We start from the raw sequence: 14,072 nt of genomic DNA, 5'->3' as shown, positions 1-14,072 counted from the left end.
TTGTAATACTGAGAGTTAGGTGTCATTGCTGGATTTTGTGCTGTTGTATATTTTTCTCTTTTTTTCCCCTGCTCTGGATCATTACATATTCATATTATTGTGTCAGCATTTTAATTTGTTTTATCTCTGTCAATCTATACAGGTCCGTTGGTTGAAGGACGGCATTGAAATCAGAAAAGGAAAGAAATATGAAATCATTGCTAAAGGTCGCCAACATGTCCTTATCATCCACAAATCAGTGTTTGATGATGAAGCAGAATATGAATGTGACGCAAAGGTGTCCAAATCCTCTGGCATGCTGACAGTAGTTGGTGAGTCTGGCGCACTTTTTCTTTCTCAAAGATTATATCCCAAATGGTACTTATTCCTTGTTTTCTACTTTGGTGCCAGTAGTCAGTTAATCTCACGGACTTATCATATTGTATTGCCTGGATTGTTATATTGCATTTCCTTTGCAGAGGAAGAAGCTAGGTTCACCCGAAACCTGAGCAACGTGGAGGGAACCGAAACTGACAGTGTGAAGCTGATTTGTGAAGTGTCCAAAGCCGATGCTGATGTCACGTGGTACAAGGGAGAACAGGAACTGCCCGAGGGAGGAAAATATGATCAAATTGTAGATGGCAGAAAGAGGATACTCATCATACATGATCTCAAAACAGATGATGCTGGAGAGTATCATTGCAAACTGTCCAAATCAGCGACAACGGGAAACCTGAAAATAAATGGTAATAGAATCAGATATGAGCTCTGTTTAATTTAGTCACCATTGTCTGGCAGGGAAAGTAAAATATCGTTGTAGTGGCAACACACCAGTACAATTGCCAAAATCATGTCATGGGATGCAGGTTAAATGTTTTAGTGCAAAATGAAAGCACACAAAATAATTTGTTTTTGTTCCTTCTAGAACTGGCTGCTGAATTCATCTCCAGGCCTCAGAGTCAGGAAGTAGTTGAGGGAGAAAAGGCAGAGTTCTTCTGCTCAGTCTCCAAAGACACATTTACTGTCAAATGGATGAAGAATGACCAGGAGCTAGAAACAGGGGATAAGTATGACATTGTATGTGATGGCAAGAGAAGAATACTTGTTATCAAGAACTCTGAACTCAAGGATGAGGGAGCCTATATTGCCCTTATTGGCACCACAAGAGCTGCAGCTGACCTGACTGTTCTTGGTATGTCATCAACGTTTCTTTGTTCTGAACTTTGTGTTTTTTATTTTTAAGCGCTCAAAATGAAGTACATTTATCTGTCAGAACATTGTGTACAATTAGTTAAGATGTTGTTCTTGTGTGGCATCACGAGTGGCAGTCATGGCAAAATATTTGGTTCTAACTAACTTGTGTTTCCGCAGAAAAACTCAGGATCCTTACACCAATCAAAGATACTGAAGCCCCCGAGGGACAGGAGATTGTTTTCAACTGTGAGGTGAACACTGAAGGAGCTAAAGCCAAGTGGCTGAAGAATGACGAGACCATGTTTGAGAGCAGCAAGTTTGTCATGATCCAGAGAGACAATGTGTTCTCTCTGAGGATCAAGGATGCTGAGAAATCAGATGAAGGAAACTATACTATTACACTGACTAACAACCGTGGAGAACATGCTAAGAGCTCTGGAAAACTTACCGTGAAAGGTGAACACTGTTCTGTTTTCAATTTCACCAACAATTCATTTGATGTGGTACTATTTCTTTTTTTGTGTGAAGTGAATAACATGTGACTTACTGATTTATTTTCTGATTTATCTACAGAGGAGAGCCTGAAGATCACTTTACCTCTTGAAGACTGTGACACACAGGAAAAGAAGACTGTTAGCTTCTCTTGCAAAGTCAACAGGCAGAAGGCTACTCTGAAATGGATGAAGGCTGGTCAGGAGATCACCTTCAACAAACGCGTCGTCTACAGGGTGGACCAATACAAGCACACACTGACCATCAAGGACTGCACCCTTGCTGATGAGGGTGAATACACAGTCATTGCTGGTGATGACAAATCTACAGCTGAGCTGATAATCAGTGAGGCCCCTACAGACTTCTCCGCACAACTCAAAGACCAGACTATACCAGAATTTGAGGACGCTGAGTTTACCTGCAAACTCACTAAGGAGAAGGCTGAGGTTAAATGGTATAGGAACGGACGTGAGATCAGAGAGGGACCCAGGTGAGAATTGCTTCAAGATACGTTATTGTCGCTATACTATCGCATGATTTTAAAAAGCTACTATACATTGTTGGGCCGCCATACATTTTCATTTAATAACAAAGGGCATATTGTAAAATATTATTTTTGGATTTCTTTTACAAGATACATCTTTGAAAAAGAGGGCAAGACATGCAGGCTGCGCATCAAGGAGTGCAGGCTAGATGATGAGTGTGAATATTCCTGTGGCGTTGATGAGAGGAAATCACATGCCCATCTCTTCGTTGAAGGTAACCACCATGAATTCATTATATGATTTTCTTTGCGTGTCCAGATGTCGAACTGTTATGTTTGAATTCATGTTGATTGTTTTCCTCACATAATCTTCATTCCAGAGAGTGCAGTTGAGATTGTCAGGCCTCCACAGGATGTGTTTGAGCCACCAGGCTCAGATGTTGTATATGAAGCTGAGCTCAACAAAGACAGAGTCGAGGTGAAATGGTTGAGGAACAACATGACCATTGTCCAGGGTGACAAGTACCAGATGATGAGTGAGGGCAAAGTCCACAGACTCCAGGTGTGTGAGATAAGGCCTCGTGACCAGGGAGAGTACAGAATCATCGCCAAAGACAAGGACGCCAGAGCCAAGCTAGAACTGGCTGGTAAGTCAACCTTCAAACCTTCTCAAATTCCACAATACATCTGTTGTGTTATTATTTCATCTTAATTATTTATTCCTCTACAGCTAAGCCAAATATCAAGACTTTGGATCAGAGCTTAGAAACAGATGCTGGAAAGCCCATCGTCATGTTCGTGCCCTACAGTGCATATCCACAAGCTGAGGCTGAGTGGTTCTATGATGACATTAGTCTACCCAAGGACAACATCCACACCACTGGTGACAGGACAGAGTATAGGCTAAAGGACCCAAGGAAGTCTGACCAAGGACGTTACAAAGTTATCATCAAGAACAAACACGGACAGGCAGAAGCATTTATCAATCTGGATGTCATTGGTAAGTTGCCTCGTCACTGAATATTTTAATTGAATGGATCAAAGGAATTTATCATTTTCTTTCGATAAATGCATTTCATGGAAGGGATAGATTTTTCCTCATGGAGTCTGTTCTTGTTCATGGATTCCATTTATTCATGGATTTTTGACTTTCACAGACGTCCCCGGACCTGTGAAGAACCTTGCAGTTGTGGACACAGCTGATGGTGAGGTCAGCCTGGGCTGGGAGGAGCCAGAGAGCGACGGTGGCAGCAAGATTGTTGCATACGTGGTGGAGAGGCGTGACGTCAAACGCAAGACATGGACCCTTGCCACTGACCACTCTGACTCCCCAGAATTCACTGTAACTGGACTCCAAAGGGAATCTATGTACCTATTCCGTGTTTGTGCTCGCAACAGAGTTGGCAGTGGACCAATGGTTGAGACAGAGAAACCTGGTGTTTATGCTAAGAACAAGTTTGGTAAGCAAACTTCTTTTTTTTTTCTTCCTATTGTAATAATCACGTCATGCAAAATCTGTTTTTGAACATAACTGTTTTCCACATTGCCAACCACAAAAATGCAACCTTGTATTTCAGATGTTCCTGATCCGCCTCAGGATGTGATGGTTGGAAATGTGAATAAGTTTGGAGCCACGGTCTCCTGGGAAAAACCAGTATCTGATGGAGGGGCTGAGATCACATCCTACATCATCGAGTCCCGTGATAGGACCTCTGTGAAGTGGGCCGTGACTATGATTGCTAAAGCAACAGACCGCAGTGCAATCATCAATGACGTCATTGAGAACAAGGAATACATCTTCCGTGTCAAAGCTGAAAACAAGGCTGGCATTGGCAAACCAAGTGCTGCAACCAATCCAGTGAAGATCATGGACCCCATTGGTGAGATATTTCAGCTCTGAAAAATATGCACTGAATTAATGTTATGCACTGTTTTCACATACTGAAACCTTTGTTATTGATATTTCAGAGAGGCCAAGCCCACCATTGAATCTGATTCATTCGGACCAGAACAAAAACTCAGTTCAGTTGACATGGGAGACTCCATTGAATAATGGAGGCAGCATGATCACTGGCTACATCATTGAGAGATGTGAGGATGGAACTGACCACTGGCTCAGAGTCAATGCTAGGCTCTGCCAGGATCTCACCTACAAGGTATTTGTCCAGTGAAATTAAAATTAGCTAAATGTGCTGAGGATAAATGAACATGTATATCATTGAATTATACACACAATACCTCTGCATAAGCACATCTGCTAAATTACTTGATGAAAATGTATTCTTAGAGATTTCATATAATTTATGGTGCAATTCAAATAAGTTTGGGATTGTATTCTGATTGGAATGGCAGTTTTATATAGGCATACATTTGCCAAAGTCTTGATTTGCTTAGCTCTGAATTGCGGCTTTCTCCACCTCAGGTGTCTGGCCTGATATATGGAAAGATTTACAACTACAGAGTGTTTGCTGAGAATGCTGCTGGAGTGTCTGACCCATCCAAAACTCTGGGACCAATCCTTGCTGATGATACACATGGTAAATGTGGTCTCTTTGTTCTCTTTTCTCATACTTTTCCCGACATTTTAAATGTACATGTTAATTTCTCATTACTTTCTATATTTAGTTGGACCCACAATGGACCTTAGTGGATTCAAGAATGGCCTTGAGGTCATTGTTCCCAATCCCCTTACTATCCGTGTACCTATCTCTGGATATCCCACACCACTCGCAAAGTGGAGTTTTGCTGATAAGGAACTTACTGCTGGTGATCGTGTGTCCATGATTACAAGGAGTACATACGTGGAACTGACCGTAACTCCAAGTGTGCGCCCTGACAGAGGTTTATATGCTCTGACCCTGGAGAATGATGTAACTACTTGCTCAGGAGAGATTGAAGTCAATGTTATTGGTAAGTGACGTGATAAGTCTTGAAGAGAGCATCATATCCAACTGCAATTCCTTCTTTCTGTTCACATTCCTTCTTTTTTATTATTTAGCATCCCCAAGTGCCCCCAAAGACTTCAAGGTTGCTGAGGTTACCAGAGAGCACGTGCACCTGATGTGGGAGCCACCAGAGCATGATGGAGGAAGTCCTTTGATTGGCTACCAGATAGAGAAACGTGATGCGTCCCGTAAGACCTGGGTGAAGGTAGGATAAACATTTCTGAATCAGAGTCACTCAGAGTGTTTTTCAGTAGTTTTAAGCAAATCTACTTCCAACCAAAGTATACACCTCACTCACATTATTAAGCTTAAAACATCGAAACATTTCGTCACTATCATGTCTTATAGTTTAAATCTATTTTTCACTTGAATGGGAAAGTGTGTCGGAACTTTTGACTGGTACTGTATCTAAATTGTTCTTGTCAACATGTACCCAAAACATTTAGTATATATATACAAGTTGACAAGAAAATCTTTTGGAGTCGTTAGTGCAGAGAAAACACCAAAACTGAACACATTCTACACTGTATAAAGTGTGTGATATTGGGACTCTATAATAAAATAATAAAATGTAACTCTATTTCTGAAACGGCATAGGTGTTTGTTTTGTTTTAAGCCTATATTCATGTGTGTAAGGTTTATACTCTTTCTCAAACTGTTCAGAGAGTGTTCTATAATTTGAAAACACCCAGCACTATACTGTACATTACATAATGACTTAGTAGGTCCTCTTTGTTCCATTTGGATTGGATTTCATTAGGATCACTGTTAAAGCAATACTGTTCACTGTTGCAGGACAGGATCTCACAGCTTGTACCCTAAAACAATATTATAACACTTGTGCATTTCTCCAGGTGATAACTGGTGTTCAAGACCAGGAGTTTACTGTCACAGATGTTGTTGAGGGCAAAGAGTATCTGTTCAGGGTTACAGCCTGCAATAAATGTGGCCCAGGAGAGCCTGCCTACATTGATGATCCAGTAAATGTGTCCTCACCTGCCAGTAAGTATTTGCTAAGTAAAGTGTCAAGGACAGGTTTTATGCTTTTCACTACAGTAGAAGTTACTTAAATCATTGTTTTTACGTTTCAAATAATTGACTTTGATTAGAAATCATGTGGTTGTCAATCATCAGTAAATCTCTGTTTTGAATTCTAGCTGTGCCAGACCCACCTGAGAATTTGAAATGGAGAGACAAGTCAGCGTCTGGTATTTTCCTGACCTGGGAGCCACCCAAGTGGGATGGCGGCACCGCAATCAAGGGCTACAACATAGAAAAGTGCCAGCGTGGCACAGATAGATGGGAGCCCTGCGCAGATCAGGTCCCTGAGTTGAAGTAAGTGAAAAAAGAATTACATTAATTTTGTTTTTTTATGTTAATATTTTTGGTTTTCCACGTGTTAAAGGAAAGTCTTGCATTTCTTTCTGTTAGATTGCAAGTAACTGGTCTGATTGAGGGACAGTGGTATGCCTATCGTGTGAGGGCTTTGAACAGATTAGGTGCCAGCAGTCCCTGCAAGGCTACAGATGAGATATTGGCTGTTGATCCTAAAGGTATGCTTTGCATAAATGTTCTAAATCTTATTGTAAAAAGTGAGACAGTGTTTTTATTGTTCAGAATACATTAAAATTGCATAATAAATACAGTATGTATTTGGTAAAAAGGCTATTTTTTTAAATATTGCGTGGTGGTAGAAATATGTTACGGTATAATCAGCATAGCATATTTTCTGTAAAATTCCCCAGAACCACCAGAGATTCTTCTGGATGCCAAGATTCTTGCTGGATTGACCGCCAAAGCTGGATCAAAGATTGAGCTTCCAGCTGATATTCTTGGAAAGCCCATACCTAAAGTGAAATGGACCAAGGGTGATGTGGTCCTAAAGGGAGATGATAAAGTCTCTATTGAAGACAAGCCTGGTCACTCTGTCCTTAAAATTAACAAGACAACAAGAGAAGACACAGCTACCTACATCATCGAAGCCCAAAACAGCTCTGGCCGTGCTACTGCCACAGTTGATGTCAACATTCTAGGTGAACTATTTTGAAATCGGTTTATGTAGATGTCTGTTTAAATTATGAAACACTCTTTTATAGTGACTTCTTTAATGTTTCAACATTGTTTTCTGTTTTTCTTACACAGATAAGCCTGGTCCTCCAGCTGCTTTCGATATCTCTGAGATCACCAACCACTCTTGTTTCCTGGCCTGGAACCCTCCCAGAGATGATGGAGGTGCAAAGATCACCAACTACCTTGTGGAGAGGAGAGCTGCAGATAGTGAGATCTGGCATAAGCTCTCCTCCACTATCAAAGAGACAAACTACAAAGCCCTGAACTTGACAGCCTTCAAGGATTACGTCTTCAGAGTGTTTGCTGAGAATCAGTTTGGAATTGGTGTCCCAGCACAACATGACCCAATTGTTGCCAAATACGCCTTCGGTTTGTTAAGTTTCTATTTGCATTTAGTCAAAGTAATATAATGACATTTCCTATAATAGTTTTTAATATTTTGTCTTCTGAGTTGTTTCTAAAACCAGCTATAATTGTTGTTTTCAGATTCCCCTGGTGCACCAACCAAGCTGGAGCCCTCTGATATTGTTAAAGATGGCCTGACTCTGAATTGGTATGAGCCTGAAGACGATGGTGGCAGTCCTATTACTGGATACTGGGTTGAGAGGTTTGAATCTGACCAGGATAGATGGATCAGATGCAACAAGATTCCAATCAAAGACACAACATACAGGTTAGGCAATAAAAAATATTAAAGTGATGAACCTAGTTTTCATTTTGAAAATTGACGGCAGTAATTAATGGACTAATATAATGATAATTCAATTATCTGATGGTTGGGTTATGTGACTTTTTCCTGATTTGCAGAGTCAAAGGACTAGCTACAAGGAAGAAGTATAAGTTCAGAGTCTTGGCTGAGAATCTTGCAGGACCTGGAAAACCAAGCAAGGAAACTGACCAGATCTTGGTCAAGGATCCTATTGGTAATACATATAACAGAAACAGGCCGTTGATCGTTTTAGAAATACGATAAAACACTAGTGAATTGTAACAAACCAATTTATTTCTCCAGATCCACCATGGGCTCCTGGTAAGCCAACCGTCAAAGATGTAGCCAAGACCACTGCTTTCCTGCAGTGGACCAAGCCTGAGCATGACGGTGGCGCGAAAATCGAGGGCTACATCGTTGAGCTCCTGAAGAGTGGAACTGAGCAATGGATCCGTGTTTCAGAAGGAATCAGTTTCCTGGAGTACTTTGTCAAGGGCCTGATGGACCGACAAGAGTACTCCTTCAGGGTTATTGCTGTCAACATGGCTGGGGAGAGTGAACCCAGTGAGCCCAGTGATCCAGTTCTGTGCAAGGAGAGACTCAGTAAGTAACTGACAGTATTCAATTGCTCCCTATTAGGGCCTGTGGTGTTAATTACATGTTGTCTTGTTTCTATCATCATTCGGTTGCTTGTGGTATATTACAAAAATGTACAGCTAATTAGCAAAAACAGACGGCCAAACTCACTATATGTGCACATTATGAACGTCTGTCTTTAAAAAGCTTAATGAATCAGTTTGTAATACATTTGTTTCTCAATGGCTTTCAGATCCTCCTTCACCCCCTCGCTGGATACAGGTCAGCGATGTCACCAGGAACAGCGCTGAGCTGAAGTGGACCGCACCAGAGAAGGATGGTGGATCACCTATTACCAACTACATCGTTGAGAAGAGGGACGTCAGGCGTAAGGGCTGGCAGACAGTGGACACCACTGTGAAGGAGCTGAAGTACACCGTCACTCCCCTCAACGAGGGCTCTCTCTATGTGTTCCGTGTGGCTGCTGAGAACGCTGTCGGACCCAGTGAATTCTGTGAACTGGAAGATTCCATTCTGGCTAAAGATACTTTCAGTAAGGTTCTAGTTCATGTGTGTAGTATCCTGTAAGATGTGTAACATACTAGGTTGCTAAGTATTGTTTCCTATTTCTAGCAACCCCTGGGCCACCATACAATCTGTCTGTCGATGGAGTGTCAGTGAGACATGTTGACCTGCTATGGGACGCCCCAAAGAATGATGGTGGCAGACCAATTCTAAGGTGAAGTTCTCCAATAAGAAATTCATAAGCTTCTAGTTTTTGTGTTGTTCATACAAACGCCCAGATGCTATAAAAATGACCAAATGTTATTACCATCACATCATAAAACATTTACATTTTAGTAAAAAAAAAAAAAAAAAACAGACAGTGTTTTTTTCCAATGTTGAATTTTTATGCATTTTAAGTTTTACATAATAGATCACAGTGTAGTTTCGCTGCAGGCCAGTGAAATACAAATCACAAAATACTTTCTTAAGTGTGTATTTAAAATGCATGTATCAGAAAAAACTGTCAATTTGTGCCCCTGAGTTGAAAAGTTCCAATTTTGATAACATTTGGAAGTATGTTCTTTCTTCAGATACTCCATAGAGAAGAAGGAGAAACTGGGCACCCGCTGGGTGAAGTGTGGTAAGACCTCGGGTGCTGACTGTAAGTACAGGGTGACAGACGTCATTGAAGGAACCGAGGTTCAGTTCCAAGTCCGTGCTGAGAATGAGGCTGGTGTTGGACATCCCAGTGAATCGACAGAAATCATTGCTATTGAAGATCCAACAGGTACGTTTTCGGAATCAGTTGTGCTGTTTTAGGGTTACATATGTTTGACTTGCATTAGTAATTTAGGGATTCTTGTTTAATTTCCAGTGAAGCAACCTACATCAAGGTTAAAAGGATTTTCTCTGCATTTCTGTTTATAGGTGTACCCTCTCCTCCCATTGAGCTTCATATCACTGAAGCCAGCAGGGAACATTTGAGTATTGCTTGGAGACCACCAGAGAGAACAGGCGGCAGCGCTGTAACTGGCTACCATATTGAGCTCTGTGAGGCTGGCACCGAGAAGTGGATGAGAATCAACTCTCGTCCAGTCAAGGAGCTCAAATATACTACAGAGGAGGGCATCATCCCTGATAAACAATACGTTCTGAGAGTCCGTGCCATCAACTCTGTTGGTGTTAGTGAGCCATCTGATATCTCAGAGAATGTCTATGCAAAGGATTCTGATTGTAAGTAAATCTTCCCTAATGAAGTTATAATTTCAATATACTAGAGACATGATTAACTGATATCTTGTTAATATTATACCCCCCCGAAGGCAACCCAACACTGGAGTTCCAGACAAAGGACATTGTAATTGTTGAGGGAGAGAAGTGGCATCTTCCCATCCCATTCAGAGCAGTACCCAGCCCAAAGATCACCTGGCACAAAGATGGCAAAGAGCTGAAGGAAGATGACAGATTAAGTTTCAAACAGGAGTACCTCTGCTGCCACCTGGAGATTGAGAGTTGTCTGCACTCAGATGCTGGCCAGTATAAGGTCACGCTGGAGAACTCTCTAGGAGCTAGCAGTGGAACAATCAACGTTAAAGTTGTTGGTATGTTTCTGTTTCAGTTGTTGACTTCCTTGTATAATGGTGTCTCAACTACAGTAATAGTTATTAAGAAGATAAATACTAATATGTTAGTTTTGAAAAAAAAAAAAAAAATTATATATATATACATATATATACATTTTAATGGTTAATAGCACTATCATACCACAACTATCAAAATTGTCTTTTTATTACGCTTATTTATAATAATCAAAAGGTTCAGTAAATGTGCCCTGTTATAGCATGCTGGCAAATTTTTTGGTCCAATGCCCTAATGCTTTACAGTGGCAAATTCTTTAGTGTGGCGGTTGATAGAGACAGTGACAGTCACTGTCTCTATCAACACAGATGGAATTACTGTATGTACAACATACAGAAAAGATATCAAATTGCTGCCAGTGGGTTAAAATCAGAAATCACTTTGAACTTGTCCCTGGCACGTTTGTTCACCTTCCTGTTTGTTTTGACAGGTCTTCCTGGTCCCTGCAAAGAAATTGTTGCCAGTGAAATTACCAAGAGTTCTTGTAAGGTTTCCTGGGATCCTCCCAACTATGATGGTGGGAGTCCTGTTCTCCACTATGTTCTACAGCGCAGAGAGGCCGGCAGGAGGACCTACGTTAACATGATGTCAGGAGAAAACAAAGTCAGCTGGCCTGTCAAGGATCTGATCCCCAATGGAGAGTACTATTTCCGGGTCAAAGCTGTCAACAAGATTGGTGGTGGAGAGTACATTGAGCTCCGCAATCCTGTAATCGCAGAGGATCAAAAGCGTTAGTGAAGTATTTATTTTCTGTCCACGAAACACTGTAACTAAATAAGTAGCGGCAACTCTTGCTCACAATTTATTTTTTAAACCATAAAGCCTCCCTTTCTCAAGAGTTTCAACTTTTTCAACATTTCAGATGCCCCTGACCCTCCATTGGATGTTGAGACCCACAACCCCACTTCCAGCACAATCACACTCACATGGAAACCTCCTATGTATGATGGGGGATGCAAGATTATGGGCTACGTCCTGGAGAAGATGATGAAGGGTGAGGAAAACTTCACAAGATGCAACGACTTCCTTGTGCCTGTGTTGTCCTACACTGTGAGGAATCTCAAGGAGGGAAAGCAGTACCAGTTCCGTGTGCGAGCTGAGAACGCTGCTGGAGTCAGTGACCCATCACGTAGCACACCAATGGTGAAGGCTTCTAATGCTGTTGGTAAGGAAGATGGTTTAAATAATCTCAATTCATAAACCATTTGAATATTTTTCACACCAGTCATTTCCTAATGTAATATGTACTTTTCAGAACCACCCAAGGTGTTCCTTAGTGGAAGCCTGCAGTCTGGTCTGAACATCAAGAGAGGTGCTGAGATTAGACTGGAAGCCAACGTCTCTGGATCGCCATACCCTCAGATCACATGGTATAGGAATAATGTGATCATCAGACCTGAAGCCATGAAGAAGAGACCAGAGAAACCCGCTAAGAAGAAGGAGGTGAAGAAGGAGGAAAAGAAGGAAGTGAAGGATGATGAAGTAAAGGAGGGTGAAAAGAAGGAGAAAGAAGTCGAGAAGAAGGTCAAGGAGGGAGAGGTTGAGGCCCCAGCTACAGAGCCTGCCCGTGAGGAGGTTCAGGAGGAGGAGCTTCCTGACTACCCAACCCTCCAGGAGCGTCTCACCATCCATGACCAAACAAGGGGTGAATCTTCTTGCATTGTCAGAGACACCATCAGGGGTGACCACGGAGTGTACACTATCAAAGTTGAGAACGATCATGGAACTGCTTCTGCATCTTGTGAAGTCAATGTGCTAGGTGAGATATCATCTTTTTTGATTATGTATTAGTTTGCTGGTAATTTAGTAGTGTTTTTTACACTTCCATTCCAGTTATTTTCCAATGACATTTTGAAAACGTCCTACTAAACCTTATTTTACTGTTTACAGATACACCTGGGCCTGCAGTCAACTTCAGATTTGAGGAAGTCAGGAAGAACTCAATCATCTGCAAGTGGGATCCTCCAATCGATGATGGTGGCAGTGAAATCCTGAACTATACCTTGGAAAGAAAGGACAACTCCAAGGTTGAAATTGGATGGATCTCTGTGACCTCAACACTCAGGGGATGTAGATACCCTGTGACCAAACTGATAGAGAAAAAGGAATACATCTTCCGAGTTGTTGCTGAAAACAAGTTTGGCCCTGGACCCCCATGTGTTTCCAAGCCAGTTATTGCCAAAAATCCATTTGGTAAATCATTTGTTGTGATTTAAGAGTTTTATCATGTCATTAAATGTAATTATATTCAACCAGATTGGATTGTCTGTGCAAGTAGTGACTTTCCTTGTTTTTATAATTGACTTCATATTCTAGACCCACCAGAGGCTCCTGAGAAGCCCGAGATTGACAGCATCACAGCCCACTCAATGCTGGTCACCTGGGAGGAGCCTAACGACATGGGTAGCCCAATCCTGGGTTACTGGGTGGAGCGGCGCGAGATTAACAGCACCCACTGGGCCAGAGTCAACCGAGTCATTGTGCCAGATAAAGAATTAGATGTGGAAGGTCTAATAAACGGTCAGACATACATCTTCAGGGTGGCTGCTGAAAACCAAGCTGGGCCTGGGAAGTTCAGCATCCCATCTGATCCCATGACATGCCAAAATCAAATCTGTGAGTCAACAAGATTACAATACAATTGGATGCATTTTATTTATCAGTTTCATGGAAATTGATTTTTTCAGGGTTAGGGTGGTGTATTACAAAATACACAAAATAATCACTGCGGAGTATAGTGTAACACAGTAATTCATTATGATTCAAGTTTCATTGTGTAACAAGGATCAAACTGAATATGCATTGGTATTGTGTTTCTCTCATAGTGCCACCTGGGCCGCCATTCCCAAGAGTTGTTGACACCACCTCATGTTCCATTGAAGTGGAATGGGACCCCCCTACCTCCAACGGAGGTGGAGACATCCTGGGATACCATGTTGACAAGACCCTGGCAGGCTCCAATGACTGGTCTCGGGCCACAGAGAGACCCTGGAAGACCCGGGCTTTCACTATTTATGGAGTCAGAGAGGGAGCGAAGTATCTGGTTCGTGTGATCGCTGTCAATGGAGCTGGGGAAGGAACTCCTGGCTTGACTGATGCCGTTTTTGTCAGAGATCCTAAAGGTACAGAAAGCTTAAAAAGCCAACAGTGGAGGCCTGTATCACATTGTATCGGGAAAAGTTCTCATTGCAATGGTTTTAACGGAATCACTTAGTATCAAATTACACTGTTCCGTTCATTCCATTCCTGTGCTCTAACTCAGGGATAATCAAATGAAATATAGACCACACTCCAGTAACCCAGTTATCCCAAAACTGTCTGTGATTCCTAATGTATTATCGTAGTTAAAAGAAACAAAATATTTATTATTTGTATGTAATTGTATCTACCTCACCTTTGTCTCCTGTCCTTGTACAGTACATTATCCTGGAATTTAGGTTTTCTCTACCAACTGTAACTCATCTAAAAAACATGGGCA

At 41.6% G+C, this 14,072-nt stretch overlaps 1 protein-coding gene across 1 annotated transcript in view; it reads left to right on the top strand.

Annotated features, from left to right (window-relative positions):
* Positions 1-14,072, top strand: part of ttn.2 (titin, tandem duplicate 2) — a 177,628-nt gene that overhangs the window by 90,866 nt on the left and 72,690 nt on the right. Inside the window, exons 108-140 of the mRNA XM_034286796.1 lie at positions 143-311; positions 459-725; positions 905-1,171; positions 1,351-1,629; positions 1,747-2,155; positions 2,300-2,424; positions 2,530-2,796; positions 2,880-3,149; positions 3,307-3,609; positions 3,727-4,029; positions 4,118-4,305; positions 4,572-4,686; positions 4,775-5,059; positions 5,148-5,299; positions 5,949-6,096; positions 6,252-6,429; positions 6,526-6,647; positions 6,840-7,127; positions 7,237-7,533; positions 7,651-7,837; positions 7,972-8,087; positions 8,177-8,476; positions 8,703-9,002; positions 9,083-9,188; positions 9,547-9,743; positions 9,884-10,189; positions 10,279-10,557; positions 11,025-11,324; positions 11,457-11,759; positions 11,850-12,353; positions 12,485-12,787; positions 12,911-13,210; positions 13,420-13,716. Coding sequence (XP_034142687.1) covers positions 143-311; positions 459-725; positions 905-1,171; positions 1,351-1,629; positions 1,747-2,155; positions 2,300-2,424; positions 2,530-2,796; positions 2,880-3,149; positions 3,307-3,609; positions 3,727-4,029; positions 4,118-4,305; positions 4,572-4,686; positions 4,775-5,059; positions 5,148-5,299; positions 5,949-6,096; positions 6,252-6,429; positions 6,526-6,647; positions 6,840-7,127; positions 7,237-7,533; positions 7,651-7,837; positions 7,972-8,087; positions 8,177-8,476; positions 8,703-9,002; positions 9,083-9,188; positions 9,547-9,743; positions 9,884-10,189; positions 10,279-10,557; positions 11,025-11,324; positions 11,457-11,759; positions 11,850-12,353; positions 12,485-12,787; positions 12,911-13,210; positions 13,420-13,716 — 8,230 coding nt within the window. The remainder of the gene's footprint in view (positions 1-142; positions 312-458; positions 726-904; positions 1,172-1,350; positions 1,630-1,746; positions 2,156-2,299; positions 2,425-2,529; positions 2,797-2,879; positions 3,150-3,306; positions 3,610-3,726; positions 4,030-4,117; positions 4,306-4,571; positions 4,687-4,774; positions 5,060-5,147; positions 5,300-5,948; positions 6,097-6,251; positions 6,430-6,525; positions 6,648-6,839; positions 7,128-7,236; positions 7,534-7,650; positions 7,838-7,971; positions 8,088-8,176; positions 8,477-8,702; positions 9,003-9,082; positions 9,189-9,546; positions 9,744-9,883; positions 10,190-10,278; positions 10,558-11,024; positions 11,325-11,456; positions 11,760-11,849; positions 12,354-12,484; positions 12,788-12,910; positions 13,211-13,419; positions 13,717-14,072) is intronic.

This window comes from Esox lucius, chromosome 16 (assembly GCF_011004845.1).
Source record: "Esox lucius isolate fEsoLuc1 chromosome 16, fEsoLuc1.pri, whole genome shotgun sequence".
Lineage (NCBI taxonomy): Eukaryota > Metazoa > Chordata > Actinopteri > Esociformes > Esocidae > Esox > Esox lucius.
This window is presented reverse-complemented; position numbering and strand designations above follow the sequence as displayed.